The 14,932-nt window shown below is 36.2% G+C and overlaps 1 protein-coding gene across 8 annotated transcripts in view; it reads left to right on the forward strand.

The window, feature by feature from the left end:
- Nucleotides 1-14,932, forward strand: part of LOC134207783 (ephrin type-A receptor 3) — a 270,055-nt gene that overhangs the window by 64,074 nt on the left and 191,049 nt on the right. For all 8 annotated transcript variants that reach the window (XM_062683685.1, XM_062683684.1, XM_062683683.1 and 5 more), the window contains exon 2: nucleotides 2,661-4,146. In XM_062683685.1, coding sequence (XP_062539669.1) covers nucleotides 4,068-4,146 — 79 coding nt within the window. In that variant the 5' untranslated portion in view covers nucleotides 2,661-4,067. The remainder of the gene's footprint in view (nucleotides 1-2,660; nucleotides 4,147-14,932) is intronic.

The raw sequence follows: 14,932 nt of genomic DNA on the forward strand, positions 1-14,932 counted from the left end.
TCTTTCGAAATTCGGAGAATTTCTTTCGAAATTCGGAGAATTTCTTTCGAAATTCGGAGAATTTCTTTCGAAATTCGGAGAATTTCTTTCGAAATTCGGAGAATTTCTTTCGAAATTCGGAGAATTTCTTTCGAAATTCGGAGAATTTCTTTCGAAATTCGAAATTCTTTCGAAATTCGGAGAATTTCTTTCGAAATTCGGAGAATTTCTTTCGAAATTCGGAGAATTTCTTTCGAAATTCAGAGAATTTCTTTCGAAATTCGGAGAATTTCTTTCGAAATTCGGAGAATTTCTTTCGAAATTCGGAGAATTTCTTTCGAAATTCGGAGAATTTCTTTCGAAATTCGGAGAATTTCTTTCGAAATTCGGAGAATTTCTTTCGAAATTCGGAGAATTTCTTTCGAAATTCGGAGAATTTCTTTCGAAATTCGGAGAATTTCTTTCGAAATTCGGAGAATTTCTTTCGAAATTCGGAGAATTTCTTTCGAAATTCGGAGAATTTCTTTCGAAATTCGGAGAATTTCTTTCGAAATTCGGAGAATTTCTTTCGAAATTCGGAGAATTTCTTTCGAAATTCGGAGAATTTCTTTCGGAGAATTTCTTTCGAAATTCGGAGAATTTCTTTCGAAATTCGGAGAATTTCTTTCGAAATTCGGAGAATTTCTTTCGAAATTCGGAGAATTTCTTTCGAAATTCGGAGAATTTCTTTCGAAATTCGGAGAATTTCTTTCGAAATTCGGAGAATTTCTTTCGAAATTCGGAGAATTTCTTTCGAAATTCGGAGAATTTCTTTCGAAATTCGGAGAATTTCTTTCGAAATTCGGAGAATTTCTTTCGAAATTCGGAGAATTTCTTTCGAAATTCGGAGAATTTCTTTCGAAATTCGGAGAATTTCTTTCGAAATTCGGAGAATTTCTTTCGAAATTCGGAGAATTTCTTTCGAAATTCGGAGAATTTCTTTCGAAATTCGGAGAATTTCTTTCGAAATTCGGAGAATTTCTTTCGAAATTCGGAGAATTTCTTTCGAAATTCGGAGAATTTCTTTCGAAATTCGGAGAATTTCTTTCGAAATTCGGAGAATTTCTTTCGAAATTCGGAGAATTTCTTTCGAAATTCGGAGAATTTCTTTCGAAATTCGGAGAATTTCTTTCGTAATTCGGAGAATTACTTCCGAAATTCGGAGAATTTCTTTCGTAATTCGGAGAATTTCTTTCGTAATTCTGAGAATTTCTTCCGAAATTCGGAGAAGTTCTTTCGAAATTCGGAGAAGTTCTTTCGAAATCCGGAGAATTTCTTTCGAAATTCGGGGAATTTCTTTCAAAATACGGAGAATTTCTTCTGAAATTCGGAGAATTTCTTTTGAAATTCGGAGAACTTCTTTCGAAATTTGGAGAATTTCTTTCGAAATTTGGAGAATCTCGGAGAATTTCTTTCGAAATTCAAAGATTGGTAAAAATATCAATTCGGAGAACTTCTTCCGAAATTCAGAGAATTTCTTTCGAAATTGGGAGAACTTTTTTCGAAATTCGGAGAATTTCTTTCGAAATTCGGAGAATTTCTTTCGAAATTCGGAGAATTTCTTTGTTTTACCCCATGATAAATTTCTTTTAGAAAGCTCCAAATCCGGGGAGCACTGGCTCTGATGATGCATTTCAACTTGTTCTACACAGCTGTGCAGTAACCAACACGAAAGGAGCGAAAACAAAGCAAAAATCACAATTTTTCTGTGGGGGCTGCCTATCCGATTCTGTTTTTTCGCACTTGTATACAAGTTTGATAAATTTGTTATTATGGCTTGTTATGATTTGGAACAGTTTTTGCCTCTCTTTTATCGTTGTTCGTTATCTATTGAGAACGATTTCTGCAAACCCTGCCTTATTTTGAAAAATATACAAATCCGCGAATTATTTAGTTAAGTTTTGTTATTTTAAAGAAAAAATTAAATAAATTTGGGAAAATTCACTTAGGGTTACTGTTTTAAGACTTTATCTCATTATTGTTCAGATATTCATCTCTCGAAAAACAAAACAATGAAAAGAAATTTTTATTTTTGTGATTTTGTTAGCAAAAAGTAGCGACAAAATTGGTGCTGTATCTTTTTGTTTCGCGATGAGATGAATATATCATGTTCAGTGAGATGCAAAACGTTCCCCCATTTCCTCGGTAGAGTATTGAGGAAGCTTCTATATCTACTATACATACGTAGAATAGCGCAACCGTATTGAAATTAGAGTCCCTTGGAGCAGAAAATAAAGTAGCGGTGATAAAATAAAGCAAAATGAAGACTCTTTTTTTAGAAAGAAACCAGATGATTTTAATGGAATTTAAACATGAATCGATACGAGAGTAGTCGACCAACTCTAATTCCGGGCACCATAAATTTTTCACCCAAATGTTCGCAAGACCATTATTCAAAACTGCATTAGCGGCACCGCGTCATCAATCTCCCATTGAGAACCAACGTTGCTGCCTAGTCAGAACCACCTTCACTTGCGCGGGGGAGAGTAATAGAGCTACATGGCTGCGCCTGATTCTGACTTTCGGGAAACGAAGGGAAGGGTGCGGCTGAAAAGTCAATAGTTCACAAAATCAACTGCCATTTAGGAGTAAAAACAAAAGTCTAATATTATTTTTTCTGTTTCGTTTGTTTCTTTCCACAGAATTCCGCGCGCTGTGCCGTGTTGTTCCGAGCCGGGTGGAGCAGTAGTTGCGGAGAGTGAGCCGTGTGTTATTTCGCGGTGTTCGGTCGTCCGCCAGCACCGCGCGCGCAGTGGAATTGTTTTGGCATGAGTTATTACCCCATCACGACGACGGCTACGATGACGATGGGAGAGTTGTAAAATGTTACTGCCTGTTGGTTTTGTTGTTGCTGAGGCTGTTGTTCGTCGCCGCAGTCGTGAAGAATCGTTTCCAAGCTTGGGCCCTATTAGTAGGCTGGGCTAGTTGGCCTGCTTGGATGGAATTATTTAAGGCAGAATTTAGATGAAAAAAAATAATAATCTGTTTGAAATAGTGGAAGCATGTTTTGATAATTGATACCGAGAGAGGTGATTTGTGCGCGTTCCGACGGAGAAGTAGGCCCCCGAGGGGTCGAATGCTGTTTCGCCGCCCGGCAGGGTTGCTTGAATTCGTGATATTGCTTGTGTGATTATAAATTGTGTTGTTTCGGTTTCGTGAAGTGAGATTATTAAGAAGAAGCCCTTCGAAGACTCGAAGTGAGGAGAGGGTGGACGAAATTTGGTTTGGTGCCGTGTAAGAGGGGAAGCATGGAAACTGTGATGGTAGCTTTGGCGATCGGTGGAATAGAATCGAGTCCAATCGGGGTCGCCGTTGACGGTGGGCGACAGCAGAAGCAGACACCGCATCAACAACGACGGCTTCAACAAAGCTAATGAGCTCGTCGCCGGTGTGGATTCCTGAAGAGTTCACTCACTCACTGAGGAATTGCCCCAAGAGCTGTCATGCCATGCCACCACCGTTGCCGCCCCTACGATCGTCATTCGCATCCGCATCATGTTGTTGCCTACCGGTACGCGGCTGCCACTGAAGAAGCGCAAGAAGAAGCCCACCACCAGATAATGAATGAAGAATAAAAATAAAATTAAAAATTAAGATAATATAAACGATCATCATCAAGAAGCTCAAACATCGGCCGCGGTTGAGAAGAAAAAAGCAAGGATCGAGATTCGTAGCTTAGTCGCTCTTAGGCCGCGTATCACGACGAACAACTATCGAATCTAAAACACAAGAAGAAACAGTGAAAAGAGCAAAGTCGCAAAGTGAAAGAACCCTGAGCACGGGGAAAACTAGCCAACTGTTTGCTGCAGAACTTTTTGTAGAACAGAGAGGGGCACCCGGCAGCAGCAGTTCTTCGTCATCATCATTTTTCATCATTCCGTTGCGCTGCTCCGTCCCCGAGCGTCCAGCAAACCCTCCTCCGGCTACCTTTGCATGAGGTGGAAGAATTCGGTTTCTGTAGCGACCGATCGCGACGATCTATTGTGAGTAGTGCTGCTTTGTGGGTGAATAGGAAGAGTAAAACGGGAAGAAAACTACCGGCCGATAATATGGATAAATATCTGCCGCTGCTGGTGCTCGTGTTCTGCGTCCTGAACCACAATCTTGATGGTGTTGCCAGCGATCAAGGTAAGATTGTTTTAGATGAGCTTTGTAAAAAGACCGTGTGTTCCTTTTTCATAAATATTGATACGAAGTTTAATTCTTTGCACCCAGGGTTATGAAGTTGTAACGGAGCTCAGATCTTGATACCATCAATATGACATTCGTTACAGATTTTCCTAATTATCTTTAAATTATGGCTATTGGGTAAATGTAAAAACTTCCTGTTCTGTAGAAGTCTCGCTGTTGCCCAACCGAATCCACAATTCGCCACGGTGTAGAAAAGAATCAACGGTTTGCCGCAGAACTTTTGTAGAACGGAGGATCATCCGCGGCGGTCGCAGTTCCTCGTCATCATTTTTCATTCCGTCGCACCCCGTCCCATTCGTGAGCAACCCTTAGCATCCTGCTTGGAGGATGGAAGAATTCCGACACGATTCGATCCTAAACTGTCGTGTATGTTAGTAGCAAAACCGGGAAGAAAACCACAACCGATCATTTGGATAAATAATCTGCCTCCGTTCTTGTGCCCCTCGTGTTCGGCAGAGTTGAAATTCTCCCATTCGCATTCGGGAAGTGACCCCTGTTAGTTAATTTAATTTCGTTCGATTGTGGCCATCGGCGCTCGCTGATGGGATCGACAAACGTTTCCGGTCGATTTCGGGTGGTGTTTTGTTGGTGACGCTTTTGTGATGTGGGAAAATTGTTCCCAATCGCACCATCGAAAATAAGGCGGGTAATTTCTTCGTCCGTCCGTCGGTCGGTACCGGGCCGCGCGCGGGTGATTAGATTGGAATTTATGGCCTCCAGTCCGGTGGCTAGAAGAATAGAATAAGGTGGCGGGCGGATGGGAGGACGTTCAGCATTGTTGCGAGTTTTATTCGACAAGGCGTTGGTAGTAATGTCGTTTAATGGGTGCGACCACGGCTACCCAAGATCAGCGTTTAATTTGCTCTAATGGCGATAAAAATCTAACAACTTTGTGGTCAGTTGCCGGTATGCTGGTTTGGGTTTGCTGGATTTTCTATAACAAGGGAGCTAATCCGAAGATTTATTCTCTAATTTGGTTTGAGCGTTTCCTGGAGGGCTTTTGAAGCGTGTACGAAATGTAGGAAATTTGTTTGAATCCAAATATTTTCCGGGTTTTAATCTTGCGAATTGTTACTTTCAAGTGTAGTTAACATTTAGTGGCCATAATGAAAGTAAAATTTAACAGTCGAATATTTTGTCGGATGGTTTATTCAACCAGTTTAATTTGGTTGGCTAAATAACTTGGTCAACTAATCAATTCAGTTAAATAATGATGTCTTTAGGTGCTTCCAAAAATCTATGGAAGTTTAGAATCTTTGACTGACTTCCTGAAGCACAGATGAACTTCACAGTTTTCAAAAATTAGTCTTCCTCAAATTTTTACTAATATCTAAGAATCCTTATTCTGCATTCAAACTTATTTTAATATTTCTGCAGTTGTTATTTGATTGCTGTTCATGTTCACAATTTCAAGATTCGGAAAATTTTGGAATTTTCTTCGATTTTCGGAAGAAAATCCGCATTTCGTGAAATTTTCTCTCCGAATTTTGGAAGAAATTTTCTCAGAGTTTCGGAAGAAATTTTCTACGTATTTTGCAAATAAATCTTCGGATTTCGCGAAATCAATCTATCAGAATTTCGTTTTTTGCTAACCCCGAAAGAAAATGTCTGCGAATTTTGGAAAACAATCTGAATGAAGCAAGCAATTCTTTCCTTCTCTTCGAATTTAGGATGAAATCCTTACCGAATTTGTTATAAATTGTTATGGATGCCGGATACGATTCTCACCGTATTTCGGAAGAAACTCTCTACGATATATAATATAAAATAATTCTCTCCGAATTTTGGAAAAAAAATCTTTTAAATTCGGGAGAAATTCTCTCCAGATCTTGAATTTTTGAAGAGATCCTTCCTGAATTTTGAAGAAGTAGACAGAAAAGAAATCTCTCGAATTGCGGAAGAAATTCTCCGAATTTAAAAAGAAATTGTCTCCGAATTTCGGAAGAAATTCCTTTTCAATTTTGGTAGAATTTCGAAATTCAATCCCAAGTTCAGAAGGCATTCTTTCCAAATTGCGAAAAAAAATTATCTACAATTTTTGGAAGAAGTTTTCTTTGAATTCCGGAAGAAAATCAGTCCGAATTTAGGAAGATATTCGCTCCGAATTTCGGAAGAAAATTTTCTCCTAACTTTGAAAGAAGTTCTCTCAGAATTTCGTAAAAAGTTCTCTTAGAATTACGGAATAAGTTCTCTCTAAATTTCGGAAATGAACTCACTCCGAATGCCGGAAGAGAATTCTCATCGAATTTTGGAAGAAATTCTCTCCAATTTTGGAAGATTTTATTTTCCCGAATTCTAGAAGAAATTCTCTACGAATTCTGGGAGAAATTCTCTTCGAATTTCGTAAGAAACTCTCTCCGAAGGCTGGAAGCAATTTGCTCCGAATTTCGAAAGAAATTCTCTTTGTGTCTTGGTAAAAATTCTTTCCGAATTTTGGAATAAATTCTCTTTCAGAAGAAATTGTCTCCAAATGTTGGGAAAGAATTCAATCCAAATTTCGGATGCGAATTCTTTTCGAATCTCTGAAGAAATTAGACCCGTAATGATGGGTAGACACCTTTTCGCAGGGTGTTACGGGTAAGATCTACCATGGTTACATTATCAGCTACAGGCAAATCCTGACCCAACGATTACCTTCCTAATTATCCAACTCCGTGGTACTTATGAGGGTGTCGCTAAGTCGGTGGCCTCTCGTTAAGTAAGTACTACATCAACACTTCCTTCCTCTTCCGAGTTACGGTGAAGATGGGCGTGGCCAGGAGTAGTAATCCTCATGCTTTTGTTATTTTTGTTTAAGACTGGAATCAAGGACCACTCCCCTTCTTGATTTCTGATAGCATTCTAGATAAGGATCTCAAAAGTAAAACATGAGTATCACTAGTGTCCAATCTACGAATTACACCGTAACAATGCTAATGCTAATGCTAATGCTAATTATTTTTGAATCTCTGAAGAAATTCTTTCCGAAATTTGGAAGAATTTCTCTCCATATTTCGGAAGAACAATCTCTATGAATTTTGGAAGAATCTGTTTCCGAGATTGCGGAAGTAATTTTTTCCATACTTGATGAAATTCTCTCCGAATTTCGAAAGAAACTTTCTCCGTATCCAAGCGGAAATTCTCTCTCCGAATTTTGGTATAAATTCTTTGCGATTTTTGGAAGAAATTTTTTCCTAATTTGGAAGAAATTTTCTCTGAATTTCGGAAAAAAAACTTTCCGAAAATGGGGATTTCTCTCCGAATTAAAAAAAAATCTCTTCGCATTTTGGAAGAAATTCTCAATTCAAAATTTTTGAAAAGATTCTTTTCGAATTTCAGTAGAAATTTTCTCAGAATTTTGAAAAAAAATCTTTTTTTATTTCGGAAGAAATTTTCCCTAATTGTCAGCGAAATATTGAAGAAATAATTTCTCAATTCGGCTGAAATTCTCTTTGAATTTCGACAGGAATTCTCTTCGATTTTTAGAAGAAATTCTCTCCAAATAAATTTATTCCATATTTCAGGAGAAATTTCCAACGAATTTCCTAAAAAAAATTCTCCGAATTTCGGAATATTTTCGCTCCAAATTTTGGTAGAAATTTTTTTCGCATTTCGGAAGGTTTTTACTCCGAATTTCGGATGAAATTCTTTCTGAATTTTGAAAGAAATTCTCTCCGTATTCCGGAAGAATTTCTTTTCGCCGACGAAGTTGTCTCCAAATTTCGGAAGGAATTCCTTCTTAAATTCGGAAGAAATTCTTTTCAAATTACGTAAAAAAATTCATTTCGAATTTCGATAGAAAGTTGTTTTCGAATTTTCCGAGTTTCGGGAAAAAAAATCTCGGAATTATCACCGAATTTTGTAAGAAGTTTCCAGATTCGTGAAGTAAATTCTCTGGTTTGCAAATTTGGGACGAAATCATCCCCGAATTTCGATAGAATTCCTCTCCGAATATCAAAAAACTCCAAATTTGATTAAAAATATCTTATTTCGATTTTTTTTTTCTACTAATGTCGGATCAAATTCTCTCAGACTTTCGGAAAAAATTCTCTAAACTTCTTCGAATTTCAAAAGAAAATTTGGAAAAAATTCTCTCCGAATGAAGAAAAAGAGTTTTCTCCGAATTTCAAAAGAAATTGTCTCTGAATTTCGGAAAAAAAATCGCTCGGACTTCGAACGAAATTCTCTCCGAATTTCGTAAGAAATTTTATCCGAATTTTGGAGGAAAGTCTTTCCGAATATGGAAAGAAATATTCTCTTAATTTTGGATGAAATTCTCTCCAACGAATGTCGGAAGAAATTCTCTCTAAATTTCGAAAAAAAAATTATGTCCAAATTTCGGAAAAAAAACTTTCTCAAAATCTATCCGAACCGAATTATGAAAGAATTTCGGACTTTCACTTTGAATTGCGAATGAGAATTCTTTTCGTATTTCGGAAAACAAAAATTCCGCGATTCGAAAGAATTTCCATATTTTGAAAGCAATTCTCTGCATATTTCGGCATGGGTTCTCTACAAATTTTAGAAGAAACTCTCTCCATATTCTGGAAAAAAAAAATCTTTGAATTCTGAAAGAAATTTTCTCCGAATTTCAAAACGAACTCTCTGCGTATTGTAGGATTTCTCACCGAATACCGGAATAAATTGTTTTCGATTTTCGAAAGAATTCGTCTACTAATTTCCGAAAATAGGAAAAATTTCTCTCACAAATTGGGAAAAAAATATTTTCCCTTTTGAAAAAAAAATCTTACTTAATTTTGGAAGAATTTTTGATTAATTGTATCCGAATTTTAGTAGAATCTGTCAGAATTTTGGAAGTGAAAATTCTTAACGTATTTAGACAAATAAATCTATCCGATTTTTTTTATTACTATCTCTGACTATTTGAAGAAATAACTTCTTTGAATTTCAGCGACATTTTTTTCCGAGTTGCGGAAGTAATTTTCTCTAAATTTTGGTGGAAAATCTTCAAATGTTGGAGGAAAATCTCCAAGTTATGGAAGAACTTTTCTCCGAAATTTGGAAGATTTTTATTCCGAATTTCGAAAAACATTCTCTCCGAATTCCGGAAGAATTTCTTTACCCGACCCATTCTTAAACGCGGAAGATTTTTTTTTCCGAATTTTGGAAGAAATTCTTTCCGAACTTCGAAAGGAATTTGTTTCCGAATTTTAGAAAAAACTCTCTGAATTCCGGAAAAATGTCACCAAATTTTGTAGATCCCTGAAGTAAATTCTCTGGTTTGCAAATTTGAGACGAAATTATCCCCAATTTAAAAAAAAAAATCTTCATATTTGGGAAAAAACAAATTTCCTAATTTCGGATGAAATTCTCCCAGATTTTCTGAAGAGGTTCTCTCTATTTCTCTTCGACTTATTTTTTTTCGGATATTTTTTCATGGGACCATTGCTTTATTTATACCGAAGGCCACAATCGACAAAAATTAAACAACCTGAGTGTGTTCAGACCAAATTATTTAAAGTATTGCAGTGGTTGGAATGTTTTGCTGGGCTTCTATAAGTGCTGCATGGATTTATGTGAGTTTGTAGGGATTGCATTCTTTATTATCTTGAAGATTGCAAGCAGCCCTTACCTATTTTTAAAAGTCCATAAACTCCACAGAGAGCGAATAACAATTCTTACTCCGTAAGTGTATTTGAGATCCAATGATGGTGAGCGATTCCAAGCAACAGCATCAAAATTTAAGAAAATTTTTAATTCATGATTTTCTATTGAGTTGAAACTTTGCACAGTTTTTCAATTTCATCTAAATCGTCATTTTTCGATATCAAATCTTCATATTGAGTCACGACTAACTTTTCAAAAGGGTGTATGTGAAAATGGTTCAAAATATTTAAAAAGCTGCACAGCAAAACGGAATGTTCGATTGTTATGATTTTTCAGCAAAGTTAGACAAGTAAATGGTGATTCTTAAGAAAATGTGCACAGTAAAAAAAATTTTTTGCCTTTAAAAATATCATTTTGTCACAAAACTCAAATATCTCAAAACCCTATCTTTTTCGAACGTAATTTTTTAGGGAAAACGGTCCATTATATTAGCTATCTACCATAAAAATTTGGTGATGGTAAACCAATAAACAAAAAGTTATGACATTTCAAACATTTCACAATTTTCACATATAGTAAACAAAAAAATTTCCGTGTATTTTTTTTCAAGAATCGCAGTTTGACGCTGATTTTATTGTTAAGGGCCTTGCGTGAGTTAAACAAGTTGTTTGTATGATATTCCATATTTATGTATTCATCGATATTATGTATATTATATGTATAAATATTATATGTATAAATAAATAAAAATGAATTAATATTATCCTAAGTATTAAATTAAATGTGGCAGTTACACAATGTTGTTATAGAAACTCTAAGAGTTTTGGGTTTGAATTGGTTTGGGTTTGGGTTATGGGTTATGATATCATGAAAACAGTTTATTAATACTTATTTTTTATTTATTTTTATTCAAATTTTTTAAAATATCGAACACTTTTGAATTATTATCAGCACAGTTTGAGTATAGTTTTGCTTTAATTTTATTTTCCGACAATGGAATGAAACAGTGAAATTTTTGGGTTCCTTGGATCGTTTTCGCGTTATTAAATTGCTCGCTGAGCTCTGAAGCCTTTATTTCGTACCCTTCAGTAGTAGTAAAACAAAATGATAATTTGGTTAAATCTTTTCTTTTCTACGATTTGCCCAATCAAAAAGTTCTTTCGCAGTTTTAATTGGATGCTCACGTTCTTTGGCTAAACTTGCTCTTGTGGCCATGCGCTTTATTGTTCCTCCAATAGCATCACAAGGACCTTTGCCATGTGATGTAGCAAAAAATGCCATTCTGCATCAATTCCGTACATTGATTTAAATTGACATAGGCTCGAAAAATTCTTACGATTTTTGTACTGCGACGCTGCTCCATCAGACATGAAATATATCTTTTGACTTCTTTATGCTTATCAACGCGTAAAAAGTTAATCATTTTTTCAATGAACAAGTTTACGGATACTGAATCGTGTCTTAAATCTTCGGAAATTATAATAAAACTTAAGTGTTCAATTTGCGTACTTCCATTAAAATAAATAACGAATGGGTGAATTGTAGCTTGTTGTACGTTCCAGTGATGGGACTGCACTTCATCTTGCAATACAAAGCTGTAATTTTCAGAAAAATCACAAATGACTAAAAATTCACCATTTTGTAATGTATATTTCGTATTTTTTAAAAAGCTGGATTGTTCTGTTTTAATGAAATCGTGAGGGATTAAACTTTCTAATTTCAAGCAAAAATATGACACAAACTCATCTACAGGTTTTACAATAGTTTCTATGTCACACCTATCCGTGGTCACCCATTGCTCAAATGATAACTGATCAATATATTTTTCTTCAAACTCAGCGAATAAAGTATTTTCCAATGATGAAGAATCTGGACAATCCGAACAAGATCGTAGATAGCAATTTGATGTTGTATTTTCACACAAAAGACTACCAGTTAACATTTTAATATCCTTTGTTAAATTGATTCTTTTCAAACTATGTAAAATAAGATTAATATTCTCATGGGTTGTGCACACACACATTATGTGTTCCTGAATTGGAAAGAAGCTTACATTGCCTTGGCCGAAGGCTTGCAAATGAGGAAAAACCTATTTTAATATTATCGTGAATTTCCTTGAAGCGTGTGTACGCTTCTTTCAAAGTCGTCATCAGTCGTTTGGATTGCTTGACGCTTTCCATCTTTTTTTACTGATACATAATCTTTTTGACCAGGCATAGCTCGACTTACTTCATCATCTTCAAAATATTGAACTACTATTTCTTTTGTCTCATCTGTTAATGCAGTACTAGACCTAGTATTTTTGGTTGAAAGACAGTTATTCTTCAATTGTTTTGCCTCTTTTACTGTATTTCTATTGGTTTTGAACTCATCAATGGCATCCTGAATAGACCACGAACTTGGCAGCATCGACAAAATCAATAATTTTTCTTTCCTTGTCGTGGCTGCATTCGAGAACCTTTCCTTCATATTTATAATTACCTCATCGTAGTCTGTATTTTCCACATCATCGGGTCCTAATTTGAAGAGGTTTCTTCGTACAGCTTCGTTTATTTCACGGTATTTTTTCTCCGGGTAATAAACGTAGTCCATCTTACTCCATTTAATCGGAGTCACTTTTATCCCAGCTATGCCCTCGTTAAAGCGTTCGATATTGACCTTTTGGATACACTCATTTTCCGATTGATTTGTTGAAACAGATTTCGCTGATGGTACGGTGGCAAGGCTCTCAGCACTTAATACTTCTGGTAATTCCTCAGTTGTTGTCGATACATCTGGCAATTCCTCAGTTGCTGTCGTTTTCGAACTTCCTGCGCTCTGCTCAACCGATGATATACAGATTGCTCTTTTGTCAACGTTTAGACGGCAGGACGTGCAAATGCGTAAATTTGTATTCAATGTGGACATTGGAGCATAACCAGTCGCTTTCAGTTTATCTATGGTGCTTTCGGTGAGATTTCGTAACTCTTTTGAACACTTTTTCCATCAAACGGCCTACAACAGTTGAGAAAGCGGCTACTCATGTTGTTCGTAATATTTCAATAAACAAAATCACTTTTTAGTTTTTACTGACTAGTTTGGTGTCATTTGTGACTGAAGAAAAAATTACTATAAGATCTTTAACAACCTTAGTAGTAGTAATTTTTTGCTTTTTCGTGAGCATTGTCATGGTATGTACCTATCATGCATTTGTTGTTGTTGAAGATACCCGTTTCCTCCCGATCATAAAGTCTATTCTCTAAGAGGTATATTTTTGCAGGTAAACTATAGACGTACACGTGTATATAAATCTTTGATTTTGCAGCTTTTGTCTTAAAAATAACATTTCTGATATGTTTCTATCAACGTTATTATCAACAGGTTTCAACACTATTAAAAGAATTTTTCGCCAGTCACGTGCAATGAAAATTATGACACTATCAATACTTTTGATCACAACACTGGATCGTGTCTAAGTTTCTTATAGATGCTATGAATAATTAAATCAAAATATCATGAAAACAACTTGTTTAAATCACGTCCCTTAACAATAAAATCTGCATCAAACTGCAATTCTCGAAATAACTTACACAGAAAAAAATTTTTTTACTAAATGTGAAAATTGTGAAATGTTTGAAATGTCATAACTTTTTGTTTATTAGTTTACCATCACCAAATTTTTATGGTAGATAGCTAATATAATGGACCGTTTTCCCTAAAAAATTACGTTCGAAAAAAGATAGGGTTTTGAGATATTTGAGTTTTTGTGACAAAATGATATTTTTAAAGGCAAAAAAATTTTTTTTTACTGTGCACATTTTCTTAAGAATCACCATTTAGTTGTCTAACTTTGCTGAAAAAATCATAACAATCGAACATTCCGTTTTTGCTGTGCAGCTTTTTAAATATTTTTGAACCATTTTCACATACACCCTTTTGAAAAGTTAGTCGTGACTCAATATGAAGATTTGATATCGAAAAATGACGATTTAGATGAAATTGAAAAACTGTGCAGAGTTTCAAATATTTTCGAAATGGTCGCTCAGGATCGACTGACATGCCCCCGTGGAATGCCTCTGGTTTCTCGATGTTCACGAAAAGAGGATCCATTAATAGAAATGGAAATGGAACATGTAAATCAAATGGGGGGGGGGACCATAATACGTATGTAAACAAACCCTATGTTGCGTATTTTGGTCCCGGGGATGGGCATAATAGGCATAATAGCATAATCTAGCTACATTATTTTATAATTCTTATTTTAGTAGTAAAAATGAATGTTTTAGCATGTTTTATGTACGAAACGCATTGCTGATAACTGTTACTTGTCATCTGGTGCTACAGAATCGCAATATGTCATGAGTCTGATTGTAGCGAAGCGATTGAAGTAAATTTCTGTCCTTAGGGGGTCCATTACTAGCACTCACTCCCTACTCTCTGTTTGGAATCTCCACGGCCTTTTTTAAACTTCCAGAAATTCTTGCTATGTTTTTGGCCTCTTCCCTTCTCTTTTTCATCCTCAATGTTTTTTTCTCCGTATTTCTTAAAAGGTTTTCTCAGAATTGAGCATGAGCATGAGCATTATGACCGCACAATTCATAGTTGCTACTCCGTGATTGACTGAACTTGCGAAATTGTACAGAGATTAGCTACCCATTCTCAATGTACACGTTTCGGGAGCTCAAATATTTAAAGTCAATAACGGCGCCGGCCACGTCCTTACGGTCATATAGGAATGGAAGGATTGTTAGTCCGACTCTCGTTGCTACTAGAGACCGAGTACACCTCTGCATCTCCACGATTGTCTTGGGATGGGATATCGTTTTAGTTACAAAGGATAATTTATCTGGATTCACTTTGGTAAGCGATGCGATCTATGGGATGGGAAATAACACTAATACGAGTTAAAAGTTAAAACATGCACGCCCGGTGGCATATGGAAACTGAGGAGATTCGCGTTTTGGAAGACCGCACGGAAGCGTAGCACTCTGTACTCACTTACTCGATGGCTACGGCAAACTATTGAAGGACGCGCTTTTTTCGACCGCGCGCGGCATGCGCTTGAGCCACCGAACATAAAATAGATATTTTATTTCTTTCCCGACGACTAAAACACGCACTGCACTTACTTGTTCGATGGCTATTCTTATTATCGGCCGCGCAATGCAGAACACAATATTTCGGCCGACCGCGCGAT

This window comes from Armigeres subalbatus, chromosome 1, assembly GCF_024139115.2.
Source record: "Armigeres subalbatus isolate Guangzhou_Male chromosome 1, GZ_Asu_2, whole genome shotgun sequence".
Classification (NCBI taxonomy): domain Eukaryota; kingdom Metazoa; phylum Arthropoda; class Insecta; order Diptera; family Culicidae; genus Armigeres; species Armigeres subalbatus.